This window comes from Epinephelus lanceolatus, chromosome 7 (assembly GCF_041903045.1).
Source record: "Epinephelus lanceolatus isolate andai-2023 chromosome 7, ASM4190304v1, whole genome shotgun sequence".
In the NCBI taxonomy this organism is placed as follows: Eukaryota; Metazoa; Chordata; class Actinopteri; order Perciformes; family Serranidae; genus Epinephelus; species Epinephelus lanceolatus.
The window spans coordinates 21,375,422-21,399,277 of NC_135740.1; the positions used below are offsets into that span (position 1 = coordinate 21,375,422).

General features: G+C 41.0%; 1 protein-coding gene across 1 annotated transcript; it reads right to left on the reverse strand.

The window, feature by feature from the left end:
• Positions 1-3,412: 3,412 nt before the first annotated feature.
• reep2 (receptor accessory protein 2) lies at positions 3,413-22,790 on the reverse strand. The gene is made up of 8 exons (XM_033633656.2): positions 22,389-22,790; positions 20,215-20,287; positions 17,295-17,371; positions 16,828-16,948; positions 15,040-15,153; positions 13,403-13,583; positions 7,649-7,815; positions 3,413-5,857 (listed from the first exon to the last, which is right to left on the reverse strand). The coding sequence occupies exons 1-8, from the start codon at positions 22,418-22,420 to the stop codon at positions 5,786-5,788; spliced, it is 837 nt and encodes a 278-aa protein (XP_033489547.1). The 5' UTR covers positions 22,421-22,790; the 3' UTR covers positions 3,413-5,785.
• Positions 22,791-23,856: the final 1,066 nt, after the last annotated feature.

Sequence of the window (23,856 nt, forward strand, 5' to 3'; positions counted from 1 at the left end):
ACTATAGTATGTTGTCCAAAATTATGAAAAAAAGTCATAGTATAGCATGTTGTCCAAAATTATGAAGAAAAGTCAAATTATAGTATGTTGTCCAAAATTATAAAAAAAAGTCATAGTATAGCATGTCGTCCAAAATTATGAAAAAAGTCATAGTAAAGTATGCTGTCCAAAATTATGAAAAAGAAGTCATACTATAGTATGTCATCCAAAATTATGAAAAAATGTCATACTATAGTATGTCGTCCAAAATTATGAAAAGAAGTCATACTATAGTATGTAAGCCAAAATTATGAAAAAAAAGTCATACTATAGTATGTTGTCCAAAATTATGAAAAAAACGTCATAGTATAGTATGTCATCCAAAATTATGAAAAGAAGTCATAGTATAGTATGTCATCCAAAATTATGAAAAAAAGTCATACTATAGTATGTCATCCAAAATTATGAAAAAACGTCACAGCATAGCATGTTGTCCAATATTATGAAAAAATGTCATACTATAGTATGTCATCCAATATTATGAAAAAACATCATAGTATAGTGTGTCATCCAATATTATGAAAAAATGTCATACTATAATATGTCGTCTAAAATTATGAAAAAAAGTCATACTACATTATGTCATCCAAAATTATGAAAAAAGTCATACAATAGTATATCATCCAATATTATGAAAAGATGTCATACTATAATATGTCGTCCAAAATTATGAAAAAAAAGTCATACTATAGTATGTCATCCAAAATTATGAAAAAATGTCATAGTATAATATGTCGTCCAAAATTGTGAAAAAAAGTCATACTATAGTATGTCGTCCAAAATTATGAAAAAAATGTCATACTATAGTATGTCGTCCAAAATTATGAAAAAAAAGTCATACTATAGTATGTCATCCAATGTTATGAAAAAATGTCATAGTATAGCATGTCGTCCAAAATTATGAAAAAAGTCATACTATAGTTTGTCATCCAAAATTATGAAAAAAAGTCATACTATAGTATGTCGTCCAATATTATGAAAAAATGTCATAGTATAGCATGTCGTCCAAAATTATGAAAAAAAGTCATACTATAGTTTGTCATCCAAAATTATGAAAAAAAGTCATACTATAGTATGTCATCCAATATTATGAAAAAATGTCATAGTATAGCATGTCGTCCAAAATTATGAAGAAAAGTTATACTATAGTATGTCGTCCAAAATTATGAAAAAAACGTCATAGTATAGTATGTCGTCCAAAATTATAAAAACAAAGTCATACTATAGTATGTCATCCAAAATTATGAAAAAAAGTCATACTATAGTATATCATCCAAAATTATGAAAAAAAGTCATACCATAGTATGTTGTCCAAAATTATGAAAAAAACGTCATAGTATAGTATGTCGTCCAAAATTATAAAAACAAAGTCATACTATAGTATGTCATCCAAAATTATGAAAAAAAAAGTCATACTATAGTATATCATCCAAAATTATGGAAAAAAGTCATACTATAGTATGTCGTCCAAAATTATGAAAAAACGTCATAGCATACCATGTCGTCCAAAATTATGAAAAAAAAGTCATACTATAGTATGTTGTCCAAAATTATGAAAAAAAGTCATACTATAGTATGTCATCCAAAATTATGAAAAAAGTCATACTATAGTATGTCATCCAAAATTATGGAAAAAAAGTCATACTATAGTATGTTGTCCAAAATTATGAAAAAAAGTCATACTATAGTACGTCGTCCAAAATTATGAAAAGAAGTCATACCAGAGTATGTTGTCCAAAATTATGAAAAAAACTTCATAGTATAGTATGTCGTCCAAAATTATGAAAAAAAAGTCATACTATAGTATGTCATCCAAAATTATGAAAAAACGTCATAGTATAGCATGTCGTCCAAAATTATGAAAAAAAGTCACACTATAGTATGTCGTCCAAAATTATGAAAAAAAAGTCATACTATAGTATGTCATCCAAAATTATGAAAAAACGTCATAGTATAGCATGTCGTCCAAAATTATGAAAAAAATTCACACTATAGTATGTTGTCCAAAATTCTGAAAAAAAGTCATAGTATAGTACGTCGTCCAAAATTATGAAAAAAAGTCACAGTATACTATGACGTTTTTTCATAATTTTGGACAACATACTTTTCTATGACGTTTTTTCATGATTTTTGACGATATTCTATATTATAGTTTTTTTTCATAATTTTAATTTAAATACTATGACATTTTTTGACATACTGTGCTACGACTTTTTTTTATATCATACTATAATATGTCATTTTTTGTAATCTACTATACTGCATTTTTGACATACCATACTATTGCATTTTTTATGACTGTTTTTGACATACTATATACTATAATTTTTTTTATGATTCAGAATACTATATTTTTTCACATACTACACTGGGAATTTTTTTTTACGTATGATACTATGACATTTTTATAACATACTATACTATGACTATTTTCATAATTTTGGACAACATATGTTTCTATGACGTTTTTTCATGATTTTGGACGACATTCTATATTATAGTTTTTTTCATAATTCTGGACGACATATTATACTATGACTTTTTTTCATAATTTTGGATGACATACTATACTATGACTTTTTTTCATAATTTTGGACGACATGCTATACTATGACATTTTTTGAGATACTGTACTACGGCTTTTTTTATAACATACTATAATATGGCATGTTTTGTAATCTACTATATTGTATTTTTGACATACCATACTATGGCATTTTTTTATGACTGTTTTTGACATACTATATACTATTTTTTTTTGTATGATTTAGAATACTATATTTTTTGACATACTACACTGGGAATTTTTTTTTAATGTATGATACTATGACATTTTTCATAACATACTATACTATGACATTTTTTCTGATATATTATACTGTAGTTTATGACATACCATACTATTTTTTTTTAGTTTTTTTTACATACTATACTATGACATAGTATGCAGACCTTTTTTGTAAATACAATTATGACCTATAATACTTTGTATTTTTATGAGTTATTATACTGACATTTTTTGACATACTATACTATAGCATTTTTTCATGACAATGTTTTTTTTCATGCTATGCTACATTTTTTTATGACATACTATATTTTAAAATTTTCATGACAGTGTCGTATGACAATTGACATACTAAACTATGACATTTTATAACATATAATACTAAAGCATTTTTTTATGACACACTATACTATGACATATCTTGACGTACTTTAATGTGACACTTTTTTATGACATACCACATTATGTCATATTCCTTTCTTTTCCTTCAAATCACTGAATAACCAAGATACTATGGGGGTGTTCCTCTTTTCTCTTGAATGCCACAAAGGGATGTTTCAACTGTTCAACAGGCAGTAACACTCTGATTTGATTTCCTTTATTAGTAGTTTTATTACTGATACATGACCTTGTTAGATACCATTGTCCCAGCACACACACTGTAATCCTTTTTGACATGTAGCTTTGAAAATTGGCACAAACAATATACAAATGAACATCCCTGTATACAATACTGATTCAAAACAGAGAGAATAACAGACAATAAATATCCAAAAATGGCATGAACACAAGATAAATATGCAGGGTTGTATCTTGATATGTAAAAACGTCTTTCATTATGTGCCCTCTTTTTATTCAGTGCAAACATTAAATTAAGAAGAAAGAAAATTAAAAAAATAAAACTGGCTGATTCAAACTTTTGGGCCTAAAATACTATATAACCAGTCTGAGTTAAGTATATAGCAGGGTGTGAATGTACAAATATCAGTTTAGACACATTCTGGAGATTCTGTACTTTGTGATGGAGAGGAGTTAAAATTAATAAGAAAAGACAATGGGAAAAAAGTAAACATGTTAAAAATGCAAAAATCACTTCTTCTCACACCAGACGTCCACACCAGTGAAGTCCAAGCTTCTTCCAGTTTCAGAACATGAGTTTTGTCAAGACTAAGAATTTTAAAAAGCACACAAATGATTTTAAAAAAAACAAATGGATTTAAGCCCAGAGGATGAATAAGGCAAGCAAGCTCATACCGTATATACAGTCAAGGTTACTATTTACATTGCGTTTACATATTGTTTAGTAACTCTGCCATCACTTGAGGTGGGGTTTGTCTCCCCCTACTGGTTCAAACTAGTGTCACACTGCAGACGGCAGTAATGAGTGCGGAAGTAGTCTCATGCTTTTAAATCTCTCATTAGAGCGCTCCGAAGGAACCACGGCCGATGCGGTGGCTGGCAAACAGAAGAGCCCATCCCAGAACAAAAGTCCAATGTGTTCAGAAACACTCTGAGCCTGGTCTGACACTTCCTCCACGTCTGGAACAACAGCGCGGGGATGAGTAAATAACTCCTCACAGTCTCCTGATGTTGGTTTTGGTTTAATTATTTCCATATTGCTTTGCTTTATCCTGGCTTCTGAGATGTATGAACACTACAAAGAGGCAGAGTGCCATCACACAGCTGGGTTAAAGGAGTGAAAAAGTGCAGAGCTACTCCATGACTTTCTAATGTTCAACACAAACAATACACAGACATCACTACTGTGGTGAAAGCAGATATGTTACCTCACAAACATCTGCAACTCTTTGACTCTATGACTACTGTATTTATTGGGAGTTACAGCATTACCTCAAGAAGCCAAGCTATGCACAACTTGATCATACTTATTACTAATATTACATGACCAAAAGAACGGGATTAAACCGCATTAAATAAGAGAGTGAAGTCTAGATGACAGATAACTTAGCCAACATCAAACAAACCACTCCATCACCAGTACTGTACATGAAGTGAAAGTCACATTAAAGCAGTGAGGAGGAAAATTGCTGTAAGTGAGACCTGAACTTTGCAGAGCCAGACTCACTCAGAGGTATACAGACTTAAAGAGGGGAAGTCATCCTGTATCATCCTGTAAAACTAGGGAGGTGCATGAACTAGGACATGGTGGTGGTAGTATGAGTTGCAGTCAAAAGTGGGAACTATCCGGTCTGAAACTGTAATGAAAATGTCTACATCTATCGGTCAGTGCTTACAGTTGATTTCAACAACCTTCTCACTCCTCGGTAAAAAGGAAAAAACCTCAGTCACAACTTAAAGCCAACTCTCCGTGCTCCGGACACAACATACGAATATTTCTACCATCGTGGTCAGGCCCAGATGAGTCCGAGAGGGTGAGATTTTTTTGCCCAGAGGACACATAAGGGACCCAAATCTAGAGAACTAGGAGTGAGGAATGTGATATTTTACTGGAGATACTTCAACCAAAAACAGCCTCAACTGAGAATGTCAGCAACAGGAGGTGAATCAGTGAGACTAGAAAACTGGCCAGCTTACATCCTCACCTACTATAAAGACCTATATGTCTAAGGGTTAAAGGAAAAAGGAGCATTCATGGATGTGTCACTAACCATTATCAGACTAAAAAAAAAAAAAAAATCTCGAAAGAAACATCCCCTGACTGTTAAATCAGGGATGAGCTCACAGTAAGTGAAGCATGAGACAAAATATGCAACAACCGAATAAACGTAAAAGAACTGTTCCCAACCTAAGGGTGCTCACACACAGCTAAAAACCAAAGCCTGCACTTTGCTCTAAAAACCAGCAAGAGTGACACAATTTCAGTACTTGATATTTATGTACAGTGTATATGTGTTTGTGTGGAGACCAAACGGAGGAAGAAGGGCCTGCAGGCTGCGGGTGGAGCGAGTGTAGGCCAGTGGGTGTGGACAGCAGGCCTCATGGTGGTGTCTCTGCGTTGTTAGCCGTGGTCTTTTTCTTGGCGGGCTTCTTCACTGTCTTGGTCTGAGTCTTGATGAGGGAGGAGAGGGACAGAGCAATTAACACGGGTGATTAAACAGCAGAGGGAAAAAGAAAAAGACAACAATGAGTTATTGAAAATGGGGGGGGGGGGGGGGCGGGGGGGTGGCAGTTTTATGTGAACACACATTAAAGGCCTGTTCACTCGTCATGAGGAGTTGTATCATCTCTTCTATGGCTTTGGAGTTTTCTCAGGTGTGAAAATAACTGATGTCCTCAGGTGGAGGTACCATCATCAGGGTTCCGAAACCTTCCAGGAACAGTGTGTAAGATTTAGGGGGATTTAGTGCCACCTAGTGGTGAGGACTGCAGATTGCAACTGGCTGAAACTTCTCCCAGTTAGAATCCTTAAGGGTTCATCAATTAGTAGCCCTTTTTAAACAGGAGTTGTCCAAATATGCATGAAAGCCCAATCAGTCTTTTTTCAGCATTGGCAGTATAAAAACTAAATCTGGGAGTGTGGCAAAATGCCGCCTACCTACTTCTGTTTATAAAGAATGCGCCTTTTTCGAGGCAATGGGGGGCGTGAGTAAGTAACAAAACGTGTAGCTCAGTGTGTGACGTAAACAGTGACGTGGGAGGGAAACCGCGGCTGGTCAGTCCTTCGGCAATTCTCTCGTAAGTCGGTCCGTCCTTCACCGTTCCCGTCATCTGATGGTTAATGGCCTCTTCATTTGCAAGGGCAAGGAGGGTGTGCAATTCCTTGTCTCCCCAGTCGCTCATCTTTACAGTGTCTTTACAGTTTCCCTCTTGCTACTAGCTGCTCGCTAATTCCTGCTATCAGCTGTTTCCTGTTTATCCACCGCCAGTGGGTCGCACATGCGGCGTCTTCAACAGCTCCTCCCACAAGTCATCAACAGCCCCTCCCGTTGCAGAAGGCCGCCTCGGTCTGTTTAAACTAAAAGGGTTCTGCCGATATGACTACCCTATGAGGCGGAAAATTGGGCACCTCCAATCAACTCGCCAATCCGCCTCTGTGTGTCTGAACGCTCGCAGCTGGCCAGCAAAACGGCCCAACATTCATGGAAAATCTCATTTCGCTTATGTGCTTTTGTATGGTACGTTTTCCTTAATGTGCTTTGGTTTTATGGTGATGTCACTGTCCTGCTTATTGTGCTAGGGCGCTGTTGTCCTTGCTTTGTGCTTATGAGTATTTGTTTGTGGCTATGTGCTTTGGTCTATGTTGTGTTTTATGTTGTACTTTAGTATAGTACGTTCTTAATGTTTTCGGTTATATGGTTTTGTCATTGTTTTATTAATAGTGCTTATGTCTTGTTTTTGCTTATATGCTTGCTCTGTGCTCATGTGCCCTGCTATGGACATGACATCAATCCGCTTTTATCTGTGCTTTTGTATTTTGTCATTTTAATGTCTCTTTCATATACACACTTACACCATCAACCTGCCAGGGACTGCAGATAATAATTAGCCTGTATGGCTAAATCTGGTACATTTATGCAACTTAAGTGATCATGTTCATTAGTGTGCACTGTCCCTTCCTAAATGCAATAAACATAAACATGGAGCGGCCATTGAAATTCAAAGCAATGCTGTGCTCATCCGTTTGTCATTTTATGTTACATAACTTATAATATTTCCTTCAAAATGCCACTCTTTAATTCTTTAACGCTTTAACATTCTTAAGGCTCCTTAAGAATTTAAGTCACAATATACAGCACTGCATGCCATCAAATGAATCAGCCTTCATTCTCGAGGCTTATCACACTCTTTGTGCTTTTGTGTGTGTGTGTGTGTGTGTGTGCGCGTGTTCATTGGCCCTACCTCTGTCTTAGCAGCAGCAGGTTTCTTGGTTGTCTTGACGCTGGTGCTGCGTTTGGGGGCTTTGTCTCCTACATCTTCATCAGAGTGTTCAGTCCTTGTGTCTGACAGGTCCGAGCTGTGCTGAGATGACGTGTCGTCAGCGAGGGACGTAGCCGCCAAAGAGCGAGCTGCAGGATTAGACAAAAAAAAAATGCCTCTGAACCAAAAGGACTTATTAATTCTATGAACAAAATTAAAATGCAAAGTGGATGAAACTCCTTCCCATTCATTTACAAGACTGAAGCAACTGTTCACAGGTGTTGTGTACACCACTGCCATCACTCACACCACCCAGTGGTCACATTTCAAAATGCAGGTTTTGTTTCCATCAGTTTTTAAGTTAAATGTTGGCTTAATAAGATGCGAGTCTGTGCTGGATGAATAAAAATTCAGACCATTTCAATGCTATCAAACCAAAAGCTACATGCGCAGCAGAGAGCACTTTGCACACTATCTGCTGCTGTAAGCAATCTGGATCCCAAAGAGACTCTGGCGCTGCAGCATGTGGAAAACAAAACAGGCATCTGAAAAAATACATCATACTTTCTTGTGAAATACTGAGAGTTTTATCGCTTTGGGTTTATTAGAATAATTAAATTAAGCAGCCATATAAGGGTAAATTATCAGCTTGATACATACTGATTTGGAGCTTGATAGGGAGACACAGCTAGACGTTGCTGTGTTTTAGAGGACACAAATCAAAAAGATTGAGAGCAACTGGTCAGCAGTATAACCTGAAACATTTGTTGGTGGAGCAGGTTGAAGGTACCCTGGAGAGTTTTTGACCTCTAATGCACATGGACGAGAACGCAGCAGGTGATGAGATATATCATGGTTTCACATTACTCTACTGACATACAGGTGGCAGTAATGTGCCAAAAAATACAACACTGCACAGAGACAGAGAAGAAAAAGACTTGTGTACTTTCTGGTTAAAAACAAAATCTAGATGTCCATCCTCGGGTTTTGCACACTGAGCCCTCGCGGATTTCAGTTGAATGTAGTGTGACGTATTTGCCGTCATCACGTAAAGTCTGCGATGGGCAAAGACTGCAAGCTGTTTTACTCGTTGCCATGGAAACGTTCAACTATCGCTGCTGTCATATTCAAGTTGATCAACAGTGCCTACTCATCTGTCCCTGCAGAAAACAAGATATAAATCCCATGTACAGCCTTTCTGTGTCTGAACAAAAATGTATTCATACATCTCGATATGAGAACAGAAATGTTTGTAAATAAGGACAGGACTATAACTCAATAAACTGGGTATTACTGACATCAGAAGACTTTCATTTGTTGTTTTTCGGCCAATTTTTTAGCCTACACTGCGCAGCCTGATAGACTGCAATAATAAAATGCATTTTCAGTCCCTCTACAGCCTGTACTTATACAGTCAGGTCCATAATTATTTGGACAATGATACAGTTGTCGTCATTTTGGCTCTGTACACCACCACAATGGGTTTTAAATGAAACAATGAATACCTGCTTAAAGTGCAGACTCTCAGCTTTCATTTAAGGCTTTTTTCAAAAATGTAGTATGAACCGTGTAGGAATTACAACCATTTCTTCACACAGTCCCCCAACTTTAAGGGTTCATAAGTATTTGGACAAACTAACATAATCATCAATTAAACAGTCAGTTTTAATACTTGGTTGCAAATCCTTTACAGTCAATGACTGCCTGAAGTGTTGGACACATAGGCATCATCAGATGCTGGGTTTCTTCCCTGGTGATGCTCTGCCAGCCCTTTACTGCAGCCGTCTGCACTTCCTGCTTGTGTTTTGGGTGTTTTACCCTCAGTTTTGGCTTCAGCAAGAGAAACGCATGCTCAATTGGATTCAGGTCAGATGATATGACTTGGCCATTGCAGAACATTCCACTTCTTTGCCTTAAAAATGTCTTTGGTTGCTTTTGCAGTATGCTTCAGGTCATTGTCCAACTGCACTGTGAAGCATCGTCCAATGAGTTTTGAAGCATTTAGTTGAATCTGAGCAGATAATGGTGCCCCAAACACTTCAGCTTTCATCCTGCTGCTCTTGTCAGCAAGACAAGACTTCACTAGAATAAATACAGAGGGTTTATCACAAGATGCAAACCATTGGTTAGCCTTAAAAATGGAAGGCCAGATTAGAGTTTGTCAAAAACCATCTAAAAAGCCTGTACAGTTGTGGAACAGCATACTATGGACAGATAAAACAAAGATCAACTACCAGAATGATGGGAAGACAAGAGAAGGAAGAAGGGAAGGAACTGCTCATGATCCAAAACACACCACCTCATCAGTGAAGCATGGTGGAGGTACTGTTATGTCATGGCCATGTATGGCTGCCAGTGGAACTGGTTCTCTTGTATTTATTGATGATGTGACTGCTGACAAGAGCAGCAGGATGAAAGCTGAAGTGTTTGGGGCACCATTATCTGCTCAGATTCAACCAAATGCTTCAAAACTCATTGGACGATGCTTCACAGTGCAGATGGACATTGACCTGAAGCATACTGCAAAAGCAACCAAAGACATTTTTAAGGCAAAGAAGTGGAATGTTCTGCAATGGCCAAGTCATATCATCTGACCTGAATCCAATTGAGCATGCGTTTCTCTTGCTGAAGCCAAAACTGAGGGCAAATCACCCAAAACACAAGCAGGAAGTGCAGACGGCTGCAGTAAAGGGCTGGCAGAGCATCACCAGGGAAGAAACCCAGCATCTGATGATGCCTATGTGTCCAACACTTGAGGCAGTCATTGACTGTAAAGGATTTGCAACCAAGTATTAAAACTGACTGTTTAATTGATGATTTTGTTAGTTTGTCCAAATACTTATGAGCCCTTAAAGTCGGGGGACTGTGTGAAGAAATGGTTGTAATTCCTACACGGTGAAAAAAGCCTTAAATGAAAGCTGAGAGTCTGCACTTTAAGCAGGTATTCATTGTTTCATTTAAAACCCATTGTGGTGGTGTACAGTGCCAAAATGACGACAACTGTATCATTGTCCAAATAATTACGGACCTGACTGTACATCTCTCTGTATCATGATGTGGTTGAATATTATTTCGGCCCTACACAATTCAAGTAACATTTTAATAGGCCTCACTATCAATAACTATTTTACACATTCATAAGAACAAGCCCGCAAAGTCCGCGAGTCTGCAAGTGTGGTGAAGTTTAGACATTTGGATTCAGCCTTCAAGATACTATGGGTACGTTCCGAATCGCGTACTTTTTACTTTTAATTGGCACTGCTGCTGCTGCCTTTAAAAAACATGCACTGTAGTATGCACACAATCATGATGTTGCGCCCTGAACTTTGACACTCGTACTCATATATCCATTACCATGGAGATAAAACTAAATGCCGTTCACCGAGCTCACCAGAGACGGACATCAACCCGGACAGCTCTGACAATGTTACTTTGCAGAGTAGATTTTAATCACAGAGGTTATATATTTCTCTGTCATTGTTATTTAATACTTATACCCTTTTGTTGTTTATATATCTTATTCACTTAATCAAAATTCCCTTTATTACTAATCGACTGGTCATCAGTCACCTAAATGCGCTGTCATATATCATTGAGACTGTCATCTGTTTGCGGCTCAGTCGATGTGATGCATCATTCACTGTGCAGAGGATTGTGGGTCAGAACAGCCAGAAAAGCATGCTGGCTTGCATACTGCAAAATCAGACCGGATGCAGTAGAACATCCTGGTATTTTTGGCGTTGGGACACACCAAATATTTTTTCTGGCATCTGCATTCTGGCAAAGTATGGTAGTATGGGTACTGGAACGCACAGTATGTTGAGTTTTGTTTGTTGTTTACAAGAAAAATCCCCATGGTGGCTTTAAGAGCAGCGCACGCAAGACTGCAACTGGCCCTTTATCGATTAATTTGTTGATATTGTTTTTTTTTAATTAATGTTTTGGTCCATGAATTGCCAAAAAATATTAGTAAAATGTTAATCATGATAGTCCTGTTAATTCAGAGACTAAGCTGAGGTCTTAAACAGCTTTGTCTGATTCAAAATCCAGACATTAGGTTGACAATCATGTAACGCTGCAGAATTCACACACCCTAACAATTGTTTGGCACTTTTGCTTGATCGTTGACTTAAGGTACACTATGCAGGATTGTCTCTTACTGTTTGTAAATGAGCTCACCAGCGTAAGTGAAAGTAAAAGCCAACCCCAGATTCACTCTTTTAGCATTTCACGTATTTGTTTTTCTTCAGCGCTGTCTCTTGGAGGGCTGCTGCGCACGGCCTGGCAGCTGGTTGCTACCTTCTTATAAAGCCCTGACCTCACCTGAGCTATGTGGGGATACACACCCATAAACGGGAGACACAGCAAATTTAGACGTGTTTGAGTCTGCTCACGTCATGTAAAGGAGTGTAGCATCAACCAATTTGTTCTTTTTAGAGATGGAAAATATTTTTTTTCCCTTTAACATAAAGAAGTACACTGCTCAAACAAATAAAGGGAACACTTAATCGTCATCGTCACAGTGTAACACCACATCAGTTAAACTTCAGGGATATCAATCTGTCCATTTAGGAAGCACAAGTGATTGTGAATCAGTTTCAGCTGCTTTGGTGCAAATAAAAGTGACAACAGGAGCAATGGAGAGGCAAAAGCAAGTCAACCTCCAAAAAGGGAATGGTTTCACATGTGGTGGCCACAGACAGTTGCTCTCTCCTTCTCCCTCCTGACTGATTCTTCTCTAGTTTTGTGCTCTGCTAGTGTCCTTGTCACTACTGGTAGCATGAGGCGGTACCTGCAGCCCAGTCAGGTTGCACAGGTAGTCCAGCTCCTCCAGGATGGCACATCCATACACAAGAAGGTTTGCTGTGTCTCCCAGCACCGTTCCCCTAATTTTTTTGAGCCGTGTGTTTCACTGCCGGAAAGATGATCTTTTCATAGCTTCCCACAGTTCATTTACACATATTACCCTCACTGTTATGATACAAAGCTTGTTGAAAAAGTAATCCTTTAATAGCGTGGAGGCTTTGTATTAAGATTAAATAGTTACTTTAAACTAATCAGTCTTCTTCATTCATTAAATAAAGATGTGAGATTTGACTGAAAGCTCTGAATCATTAGTAAGAGGACCTCTAAACTTGGATTCATGTCAGTACATACTGTGTTGTTCACAGTGGGTTATTAAGGTACATCCACGCACAAACCACCCTTAAGATTTATTTAAACTCTGGCTGTCTACTCTTTCACTTCACTGTGTTGCTCCATCCTTCTTTCAGACTGGGTTTTCAAGTTCCACATGGTTTCTTTTTAAGTATAAATTAAAATAGGCCACTTCGCCCTGTTCGTTCATTGTTTCATTGCCTCTGTGTCTCTCTGTATTCAGTTCACAACTCGTCAGGCCCACACAGCCAGCCAGCCGGCAGTGTAGTGAGACACAAAGAGTCCTCCTTCCAAGTTTCCCCTCCCACTGGAATCACATGCTTTCACCCCCCCCCCCCCCCCTACTCCACACCCCTTTGCATCTCCTCTCCCCTGCCATCCTGCAGTGCTTTAAATCATATGACTCCACTTGGCCCGACTAGCTCCGGTCCTGCTCTGGTAAAAGTTAAACAAAGGGAGTCCTCTGAGTGGCACTGCGGCCCAATTAGCAAACTGGACACAAAGGGTTTATGTATTCATGCAAATGTATGTGAAGCTGCTAATGAAGCGGTGTGGGTTGTGCGTGTCACGTGGCCTTACTCAGCCGTGCAGCCGTGCTCTTGGCCCGGGGTAGCGTGCTGGCCCCTGAGCTCATCTCGTCCATGGGTTCCCGTCTCATGCGGGACTCTGAAGTGTGTAGAGCCAGCTCATCCTCAGCGTTGATGAGAGTCAGGTCCTGCATGCTGAAACTCCGCAGCTTGTCTGACAACACGCCCTGCCCCTGGGCGCCCCAGCAAAACCAAACAGACACGTCAGATATGTGACAGCATGACGATATCTAACCCTCACCTCTGTATCGCTCACGTCTGAGAAGAACAGGCCATTCAAATATATATTTTTTAAATTCTGGCGGTCATTCTTATCTCCATGGTCACATCAGCTAATGCTACAACTGTAGTGCATCTATACACTGACATACATATTTACATCAGCCAAAACATTAAAACCACTGACAGGTAAAGTGAACAACACTTATCATCTTGTTACACTGCAATGCTGTTGGGAAACCTTTGATTCTGACGTTCATGTGGTTGCCACCCGACACGCTCCACCCACCTAAACACCAGTGGAGACCAAGTACCCCCCCCTTATAGCAACTGCACTCCCCAGTAGCAGTGGCCCCCCAGCAGGACAATGCACCATGCCACACCACAAAAACCGCTCAGGAATGGTCCGAGGAACGTGACCAAGAGCTCAAGGCATCAACCTGGCCTCCAAATTCCCCTGATCCCCATCTGATCAAACATCTGTGGGACGTGCTGGTACCCCACCTCACACCCCACAACACCAAGGGACACCCTCCAGACGTCCTGTGTCCATGCCTTAACAGGTCAGAACCAAGTCCTGTCCAAGGAGGACCCACCGTGGGTGGGGGTGCCTCTGGGGTACCGGCACGTCCCTCAAATGTTGGATCAGACTGGGATCAGGGGTATTTGGAGGTCAGGTCGACGCCTTCAGGTCTTTGTCTTGTTCCTCTGGTCCTGCCTGAGCAGTTTTTGTGATGTGGCAGGGTGAATTGTCCTGCTGGGGGGCCACCGCCATCGATAAGTGCTGTTGCCATGAGGGGGTTTATTTTGTCTGCAATGGTGTTCAGGTGGGTGGAGCGTGTCAAATAGCATCCACATGAATGCCAGGACCAAAGGTTTCCCAGCAGAGCTTTGCATTGTAATAAGACAATCAATGTTATTCACTTCATCCCCCAGTAGTTTTAATGTTTTGGCTGATGGATGTATATGTCTAGTTATCATGCGATGGTTGATTGTTTCACAGGTCCGACCCACTTGTCATCAAATTGGGCTTTATGTGGCCCCAGAACTAAAATGAGTTTGACACCCCTGGTCTCAACTATACAACTGATTCAAGGCATCTTTGAGTAAACTGTAGGACCTCCTTATTACTGTTGTAGTGTGTATAGCATAGCAAGTGTCCCAGAGGACAGAAGTCATTTTTCAACTCAGACAAAGTTTTTAAGTCTCTTCTATTCAAAGCACACTCTAACACTGGTGGTAAACTGCATCTCAGTTAGATTCAAATACAATCTGTACAGATCTGGATAAAAGGAAGAAGCAACAAGTCAGAGGACACTTGTAACACCATCTTAAAAGAAGATACTACAGATGTTAAGCCTTAATGAAAATATGCATCCATTAATTTGGCTACGTTAGCACACAGCTCACCTTGGTGGCTGCAGTGACAGCAGCATTAGCAGCCAGGTTGAGACCCCTCTTTCCAAATCTCATCATGGTCTCATAACTCCTGTCTTTGGCCTGCGCGATGTACTCATCAATCTCCTATAGCACAAGACGACAGTTGAAGGGGGAGACAAGGATGGAAGCAATCGGTAGAGGGAGGAAAAGAAAAATCCAGATATTTCCATGTGTGTATATTTGTGAAACAAACTTAAAGGGACGGTTCACTCCAAAATCAAACATACATATTTTTCCTCTTACCTGTAGCGCCATTTGTAAATCTAGATTGTTCTGTTTTGGAGATATGGGCCAGAGATGTCTGCCTTCTCTCAAATATAATGGAACTAGATGGCACTCAGCTTGTGGTGATGTAAGCGCCAAAAAAATACATTTGATTTGGGCCTAAGTGTCTAATATGTGCATAGAAATGTTCATACTCAAAAATTTCAGTTGGATTCATGACAACAGCGCACCAGGTGGTTTCTGGTTTTCATTCTACACTGACAAGCACGTGCCCACTATTTGCAATCAGCATACTGCTACACCCCCATTTCTCTATACAAGGAAATATGTATGCTTGGAAGTGTAACATGGAAAAAGCAGTGAAATTGTTTCAACACACCATCAGTGAGTGTCTTTGAATGTTTTGGCAGTCAGAAACAACCATTCATCACTCACTGCTTAAAACATGTCTCTGAAAATACACCCTCACCTGAAGTCAGGTCATTATGACAATAATTAAAAGGCTAGCAAATAAGTGCACACATTAGTAAATTGATGTCTTAAAAAGGGCTGTCAAGTGATTAAAAAAATAATTCAAATTGATTACATGCTCTGAAATTTATTCATTTAAATGAATCACAGACATCAACTTTTGCTGTGAAAGTATTTCAAAATTGTCAAATTAATTTTGGCAGATGTGTCGTAGTGAAGCTGCTGAATTTTGGACACAATTGTCCCCCTGTCCTCCACCACCAAAACTGGTCTGCAGTCCATTGCAATCCGTTTTGCAAGGGAGTTAGTCAGTCGTCACAGGTAGGCTCATTCAGTTTGTGTCTGAACGGCTGGTCGAGTGTGGATTGACGAGGCTGGCTGCTAGCGCTATCATCAGAGCATCCGCAGCTCAGACCTCCGGGTTCACTGCTAAATTCTGTGCATTGAGGTGATATTTCAGGCTTGAAGTAATCCGATGGTACGAAAATTCCTTACTGCGGACATTGCAAAGAACAGTGCTCCTATCAACAGTTCCATCTGGGTGTTTTTTACATGCAAATGTTCCACAGGGCGAAGCAGCGTCGTTTTGTCTGCCTACATCATGTGACAAAGCCACTGTGGCCTTCAATGATGCACCGGGTGACACACAGGTGTGTTTACTTTTTCCTAATACAGCTGAGCCTTCATCATTTGTGTGCTCACCTTCTCTGAGGCAGTTCTAAATTTCTTCAGAGTACGAGCAAAGTAAGGTAAGAATTCCAGATTTGTGCATAAAATGTTCGTATGCACGGTTTAAGCACAGACTTGTGAGTACGCACTGTTTGTGAATGAGGCCCACTGTCTTTTTTTCGAAGGAAATATTCATCCTGGGTAAGTGGGTCATGATTTCTGACTGAAGCTGAGTGCCATCTAGCTTCATTATATGCGACACGAGAGAAGGCAGACAACATCTTTACCACCGATATCGCCCGCACCAAAACAATCTGGACTGATAAATGAAAATGCATTTTTGATTTTGGGGTGAAATGTCCCTTTAAAGATTTATGTCAGTCATGTTCCTACCTTCTCTTTGTTGGACAGCGTTGGGTGGACAAACTTGCGGTAGAGGACACTTGAGCCCTTGGTGTATGGGGACAAGAGCCAGATCACAAATGCAATCTTCAGCTCAAAGTAAAATGGAAACCTGGGTAAATGAAACACAAGGTTAGACCATCGGCAGAGAGGAAAAGAAAACACAGAACGCTTTTAAAAAGGTGCAGACACCTGAGTGTAAAGAGAAAGACACAGTCAGAGGGAGTAAAATACTGGTCTGATACATAACAAGGCTGAATAACTGTGTGAGTTGCACTTTTTTTTTTTAAGCAAAAAAAAAAAAGAAAAAGATATTTCAATAAGCTTCATTGTACTAAAAATATCAAGAACACTTAGCACAAGATACACACGTGACTGTCTATTGATATTATATAAGCTTATTTATTACAATCTAGTCAGGCTTGAGGGGTCCAGATCATGAGCAGCTCCTGACTCACCATGATAGGAGCAGATCTGTGGCTGTCTCTGCTGTGGTGAACAACGCAAACACTATCCAGTACATCATCCACTTCACCTGGACACACACACACACACACACACACACACACACACACACACACACAGGTGAGTGTAGAGAACATCACAAAAATAGCACATGAGAACCAGAGTACCCAGTGTGCACGTGCTGAGACACATGGAGCTGCCAAAGACATGCCAATGCAGAAGTGCAACATATGTTGTAGTCCTGTCAGATTGCATCAGTATGCATGGTCAATGTCCCGGAGACAAAGGGAATGTAGGGCAACCACTTAACTACATGAAATGCTTTAGACTAGGTACTGTGAAGGGAAGCTAGCTTTGAAAACAACACCATAGATTTAGTGGGCATACATTATCAATAGTCAAACATCTTGGTATATTAAACGTTTAAAAATTAGAGGAAGGCACTGCATGTTAACAGCGTGTGTTTTTAAGGCAGTGGCAGGTCACAGGCATGCAGCCACATCATGATGAATAATGTGACTCATTAGAAACGAGCCAAACAAGAGGAAAGGGGAATGAAAACATCAGCTCTAAAAATGGCGTCCTCCACTCTCTCTCCCTCTTCCCCCCATCCCTCGTGCGCTCCTTCTGTGGCCGTCTGCTTGAGTAGCGACTGGGGAGGGGGTTGCCATGGTAACCTGCCAAGAGGAGACTGTTCTCCAGTGCAAATCTAGGCAGAGGGCCAGGTTGCTGCCATCTCCTCCTCCTCCTCCTCCTCCTCCGCCTCCTGGACCTCCCTCTCTCATCCCTTGCAGTGATGAGGTAAGCAGGGAGGACCCCGTTTACTTAAAAATAAAATATATAATTAAAAAAAACTCTTCTGCTTTTTATCCTGGTAACCCTGGTTTTGTTACTTGCAGGGTTCACACGCATCTCAAACATCAAATTCAAGTAATTTTCAAGGGCTTTCCAGGCCCAGCTCCCTCAAATTCAAGGACCCAACATGACATAGTTGGAGACACAGATCAGGGTTTATTACTGTCACAACACTGAGACTTAAATAAGAACTAACAGGCTTCACAGATGCTCACAGACAGCAACTACAAAGAGCCAATTTACAACAATTTACTTTTAGGGCCCCGACACACCAAGCTGACAATCATTCAGTCTGTCAATGTCGGGCTGTCAGTGAGCGTCTGTCGTCCTCATTGTGTCCCACAGCCCTCACTAGTTGGCCCTTGTTGGCTTTTTTTCAGCTGATTCAGCATGTTGAATGACAAATGCAGATGACTGCCGCCTGTTGGTATGGAGTGTCACTTCCTCTCATGCTGGTGCAGTACGTAACTGGCCATTGGCTGCAGTCTTTGCGGTGTGTTCAAGTGCAAGTTTTTGGCCAAGACACAGGCGACGTGAGGTGAGACAACAGCTTTCATCATCACCGCTAGCTCTTTGTCTCAAGGCAACTGAATCGAACATAACTGGACATGTCTTAGAAGACGTTTCGCCTCTTGTCCAAGAGGAGTCATCAGTTCATGCTTGTCTGACTAGGCTGGAACTAGTCTGACAAACTAGTGTGGAAAATTGCCTTGAGATAACTATGACCTGGATAAACGAGAATATCCACAGACACCAGTTAGTTCTTTGATGTCAGTTTGGTGCGTCTGGGCTTTTAAAGTTACACTTAAAAATATATCAAAACAGCTTCAATATCTGTTCTTGCAAAAAAGTATATAAATTCCAGCACTTTTAATGACCCATGTCAACGCATGTCTATTTTCAAAAATGCCTAATTTTTTCCCTCAAAATCACAAACTTTCAAGGATTTCAAGCATCTGTTGGAACCCTGTACGTAAAAATATTCTCTCTGATTTATTTACAATGCTGCCACATCCCAAATGTTTCTAAAAACTCAGGGGTAATGTTTCCAATACTCAAACATGCAATGTGTGGAAAATATCATCAGTGAACTGAGAGGAAACTGGCATGCACTACAGGACGTTATGACTACAAGGGAATGCATATTAGAACTATGAATCATTTTGGTATCAAGGGATAGGGATGTTTCATGCACTTAACATGCTATGGTTGTTAGTCTGAGCCAAAAGGCCTCACAGAGCAGTGGTTCCCAACCGCACTAGCTTGTGTCCTCTTACCATAAGGTTTATGTTTTACTGATTTATTAAAGTCAGAAATATAAACAAAATTTTGTCACGGAGAAATTAGGTTTTTTTTCATTCTTCCCTATCCGTTTAATCCTCTTGAGACCCATCACATTTATTCTGCAACCCCTAGATTGGCAACAACTGCACTAGATGATGCAGACGGGTATTCACAATCTGCAGCGTGGCAGGCTGTTATGTAATAATTAAGAGGTGCGTGCACATTCATGTATTCTTTGCAAGCGTTGGATAAAAATGATCTGCTCAAACAGATGAAAGAATACCCGCACACAACCGTCATGTTCCCAGTTCAGCTTTTATTCCACATGGACACGTCAATCCATGTAAAAGAGGAATTAGGAGAGAGCTATGGAGGCATTTGTCTTTGAGTCATTACGGTGCCTCAGTCAGTGACCCAGTTTCATGAAGGTTGGTGTGTCCCTGGTAGCTGATATGCTTGTCCGTGAGACTGTTATCAAACATGCTTGATATTTTGATTATCAGTCTTTGAGTGACAGAATAGTCAGTGTGCCCAACATCAGAACAGATGTTAATCCAGGTGATTAATGTGTGTATAGTTATATGTATGTAGGCCAGGCCTAAATTCCATCGTTGGGCTTTGTATTACATTCCTCACAATGTGAATTTTAAACTTCAAACATTTAGCATAAAAATAGCAAACAGCAGCCCGGGGCAAAACATCCTTAAAGTCAAAGAGAGCGGACAGGGGTCAAAAATGGTCTGCTGTGATTTAGTGACCAGAGGTGATACTCACATATTCCTTCACATTCTTCGTTTTGACAGCCTTGTACGAGGAGTATGCTGGGTAGAGCGTCCCAAAGGCAAGGCTGCAAAAAGGAGCAGAGGAGCAGAGAAGCGCGAGTCAGAGGAGGGGGATTCAGCTTGAGAACGTGGCCTCTGGGTGTTGACTCTGACACCTAACAAATGTGTTCCAGCTTAAAAAGCACGTTAGCCATGTTTGCTCTGTGCTTATGTAAACACAAGTATCTTTCTGTATTACTTCAGCAGAGCCAGTCTCTGGGTGGTTTTGATGTGAGTGCTGATGGGCAGTGGCTTTTCAAAACATATTGCTCTGATTATCTGTGCAAAAGTATAATGGAGATCATGGAGTCAGGAAGACTGTAGCGAGACAAAATGGAAAAACACACAAAAGCGTGCCAGGGGTGGGTCACCATGTGTTAGTCCATGTGCAAATTGGGACACTGTGCACACAGAGCCGTGTTTTTGATGTGCATTTGGTCGCGTCCTGTGCCACTGTGGTGATTTGTGCTGATGTGACAGGATGTTAAATGCTGAGTGAGGGGACAGCAGGGAGAATAGAGTTCAGAAAGGCACTAGTTTGGCTGTAGGCTTACAGTCTAAACCACAGATTCTGACTTATAATACTTCATTTAAGCTGAGGATTGGATGTTTTTAACACAGAGTATCCCTGTGAGGCTCCCAGCTGCATATCTACAGTTTTTCTCAGCATCAAAGCAGGTCTTCTGTCCTTGTGTGTGTCTGAGCTGCTCAGTCATGTGTGCAGCGCCTCCCAGCTTTGTACAGTAAGCTGAGGAGACTCAAAAGCAGGCCTCTAGGCCAGCAGACACCCTCAGCAGATGCCCTGTGCCTCTTTGTGTCCCATCTCAGGTTCACTTCACAGAGTCTGAGGGCATCCCATCCTCTTGCTGGGCTCCAAGATCAGAGATACTCAGCGTCAGGGATTAGCGCTGCTTAGTCACCTGTGTTAGGACGTGTCATTAAAACACTGACTACATTTTCAAAGAGCAAAACAAAAAGGCAGCTGCATGTTTGAAGCACAGAGTAAAGATGGAAAATGATTGATCTCGTGTTTGATGTGCAGCAGCCATTATGATGCATATCCAGTCACATTGTTTGTCTCCCATCGACGCATGACTATCTGAGGTGCAGTGAAGTGGAAGAGCCAGCTGGAAGCCACTAAAAGTAACAGTTTGCCAATGTTATCCTTTCCTTATGTAATACAGACAAGCAGAATATTTATAGCCATGAAACACCTATGACATTTCTACACCTGGGCCTTTAGCAGCCACCATCAGAGTTACAGTTGGGGATTGCAACACCAAGCTTACATACAGCCTGGTTAAATCCACAAGAAACTGACAGTATCAGAGTGGTCAGACGGCACAATATCCTGATTAAAACCACATCGCTTACAAGATGACACTATTGCAGCATTGTAAAAATGTCTGCATAAGGGATAAGGATGATGGCAGCTGCTGGCTTTAGTTGAGTCATCCACACTGTCTGGATGTGGTGTGTGTACAGGTGGAAGTCCAGGCCTGCTCCACTCATCACAGCAAGAAATATAAATCTGTAAAGTCGCTCAAACATGTTCAAATAACGAAAACATACACAGTTATCTGGCCAGGTCCTGAACATAGGTGTGATCAAGGATGGATGGATGCACAGACCCACATTTTACTAACTCATGCTCCCATATGGTGCTGTGATGCTCAGCCTCCAGACCAGCAATAATCAGGCTGTGGTGTTTTAAAAAGCCATGGCAGGCAATCTGTTTACTAGTCTGCAGCGAGGCTGGCATATTAAGCAGGTTTTCTCTTGAATGCTGTGGCCAGCTAACAGCTCATTTCCCTGCCAACACATTATCTGTCAGGTGGTTACTGGCTAGCCAGCATACGTTAGCTACCAGCGGCTAGCATGATTGTACTGCATCACTGTGTTCATTGAAGACACAGAGCAACGGTTGGTGTCGACACTCGCTTAGCTCGGTGTTTTATTAAAGGCTCAGCCACAGTATTTTTCTACATGACTAAAACGTGTATGTCAATATACGGACAGAAAATGGATGCTAGCTAGTTGGCGCGGCGCTCAGCATCAGACAGCTGATGAATGGAGGACCCGCCGATGTGGCTAACGTTTAAACACAACAGCCCAGCCCATACTCACACAACCATCCTCGAAATCATCCACGATACCATCTTTCTTGGACCGCCGGCCGGGAGCCGTCTCCGCTTCTAGAGAAATCTAGTTAGTCAGCTAGCGGGCTAGGTGCCCCCCATTCCCCTCCAGGACGCGGTGAGTAGTGATGTGAACCGGGAGGCTGGCGGCTGCTGCCTGTCCGCTCTGCTGTGCTGTCAGGTGGGCTGAGAGCAGCTGAGGATGTGCTGCAGTCTCTGGATCCAAGCTGCTCTGCTCTGCTCTGCTCTGCTCCAACCACTGCTGGAAAGACTGGCTCTTAAAGGGCCAGGCCCCCGCTGTGAAATGTCTCACTTTAAGTTTAAAAAAAAAAAAAGTGCATCACATTGCTCCTCCTATCCTGGGCACTGTAAACATGATCCAATCAGCTCAGTTAAGTGGTGGCAATAATAAAAGGAGTCAGATGCACAGGTGCACATTTGGGGGGGATTCAGGGGCCACGTCCCCCTCAATGTTAAAGGGGAACAACACCTAAATTAGGAATTCCAATGTTATTTCCATGGCCAAAGCAAGTTCAATCAGTATTTGCGAGCACAAGCTAGGCCCTAATCTGCTTTTTTTTTTTCTTTTTTAAAATCAAATGCCACTAGTAAAAAACAAGGCCAGGCAACCACCCCATCACCTCCTAATATTCCTGTGTAATCAATATACTGCTTATTTATTTGACAGTAATTTTTATCTCGTCCCGTAAATGTTCAGGCAGAGGGTCCTTGCTGGAGCTCTGGTTGACGGTGAGAGGCTGTAAGTTAGTTTGTCGGGCGCAAGGAAACAGAGATCTGTGTGGGTACATGAGACCCTAAAAAAGAGGGTGGATAACGGGGAGTACCACCAGTTGGTCCAGGAGCTTCCCCTCGATGATGGCCGTCTCCAGGCATATTCTAGGATGACTCGGAGGCAGTTCAACAACCTGCTGTCGACCCTCAGGCTGTATAGCTCTGGTTATCCAGCAACTGCTACCACCAGTTTCTGCTCCATTGTTTGCTAGCTGTAAACTTGTTGTTGTGACCACCACAGAAGCCCCGCCTCTCTCATTAACCAATTGAACAATGGGGAAAAGGCGGAGATGGCATGAGGCATTTTTCTGCTGAGTTGAGTTCAGAGCGCTCCGGCAAAGACGCGAGGCACGTTGCAACCCAAAAACCGTGAGCAAAAAGCTTCATTCTCATTAAAATCAGTTACAAAAAGGCGCCCCCTGCTGCTAAAATGCCTTACTCTCTCTCAAAACCAGAAACCAGAGACATGCTGCACTTTTTGCGCCCTCATATTCATTATTTTCAATGTCTGCCTTTTGAGTGTGCCTGACCGGCACACTCAAAAGGCAGAGTGACACTGTCGCGGCACGTACATGTTCCCGAGCGCCAATTTTTCAGGGCCCGACGGCTGCGCTTTGAGAACTGAGTTCAACTTTTGGAACACAGCAGTGTGCACCGCATATCAT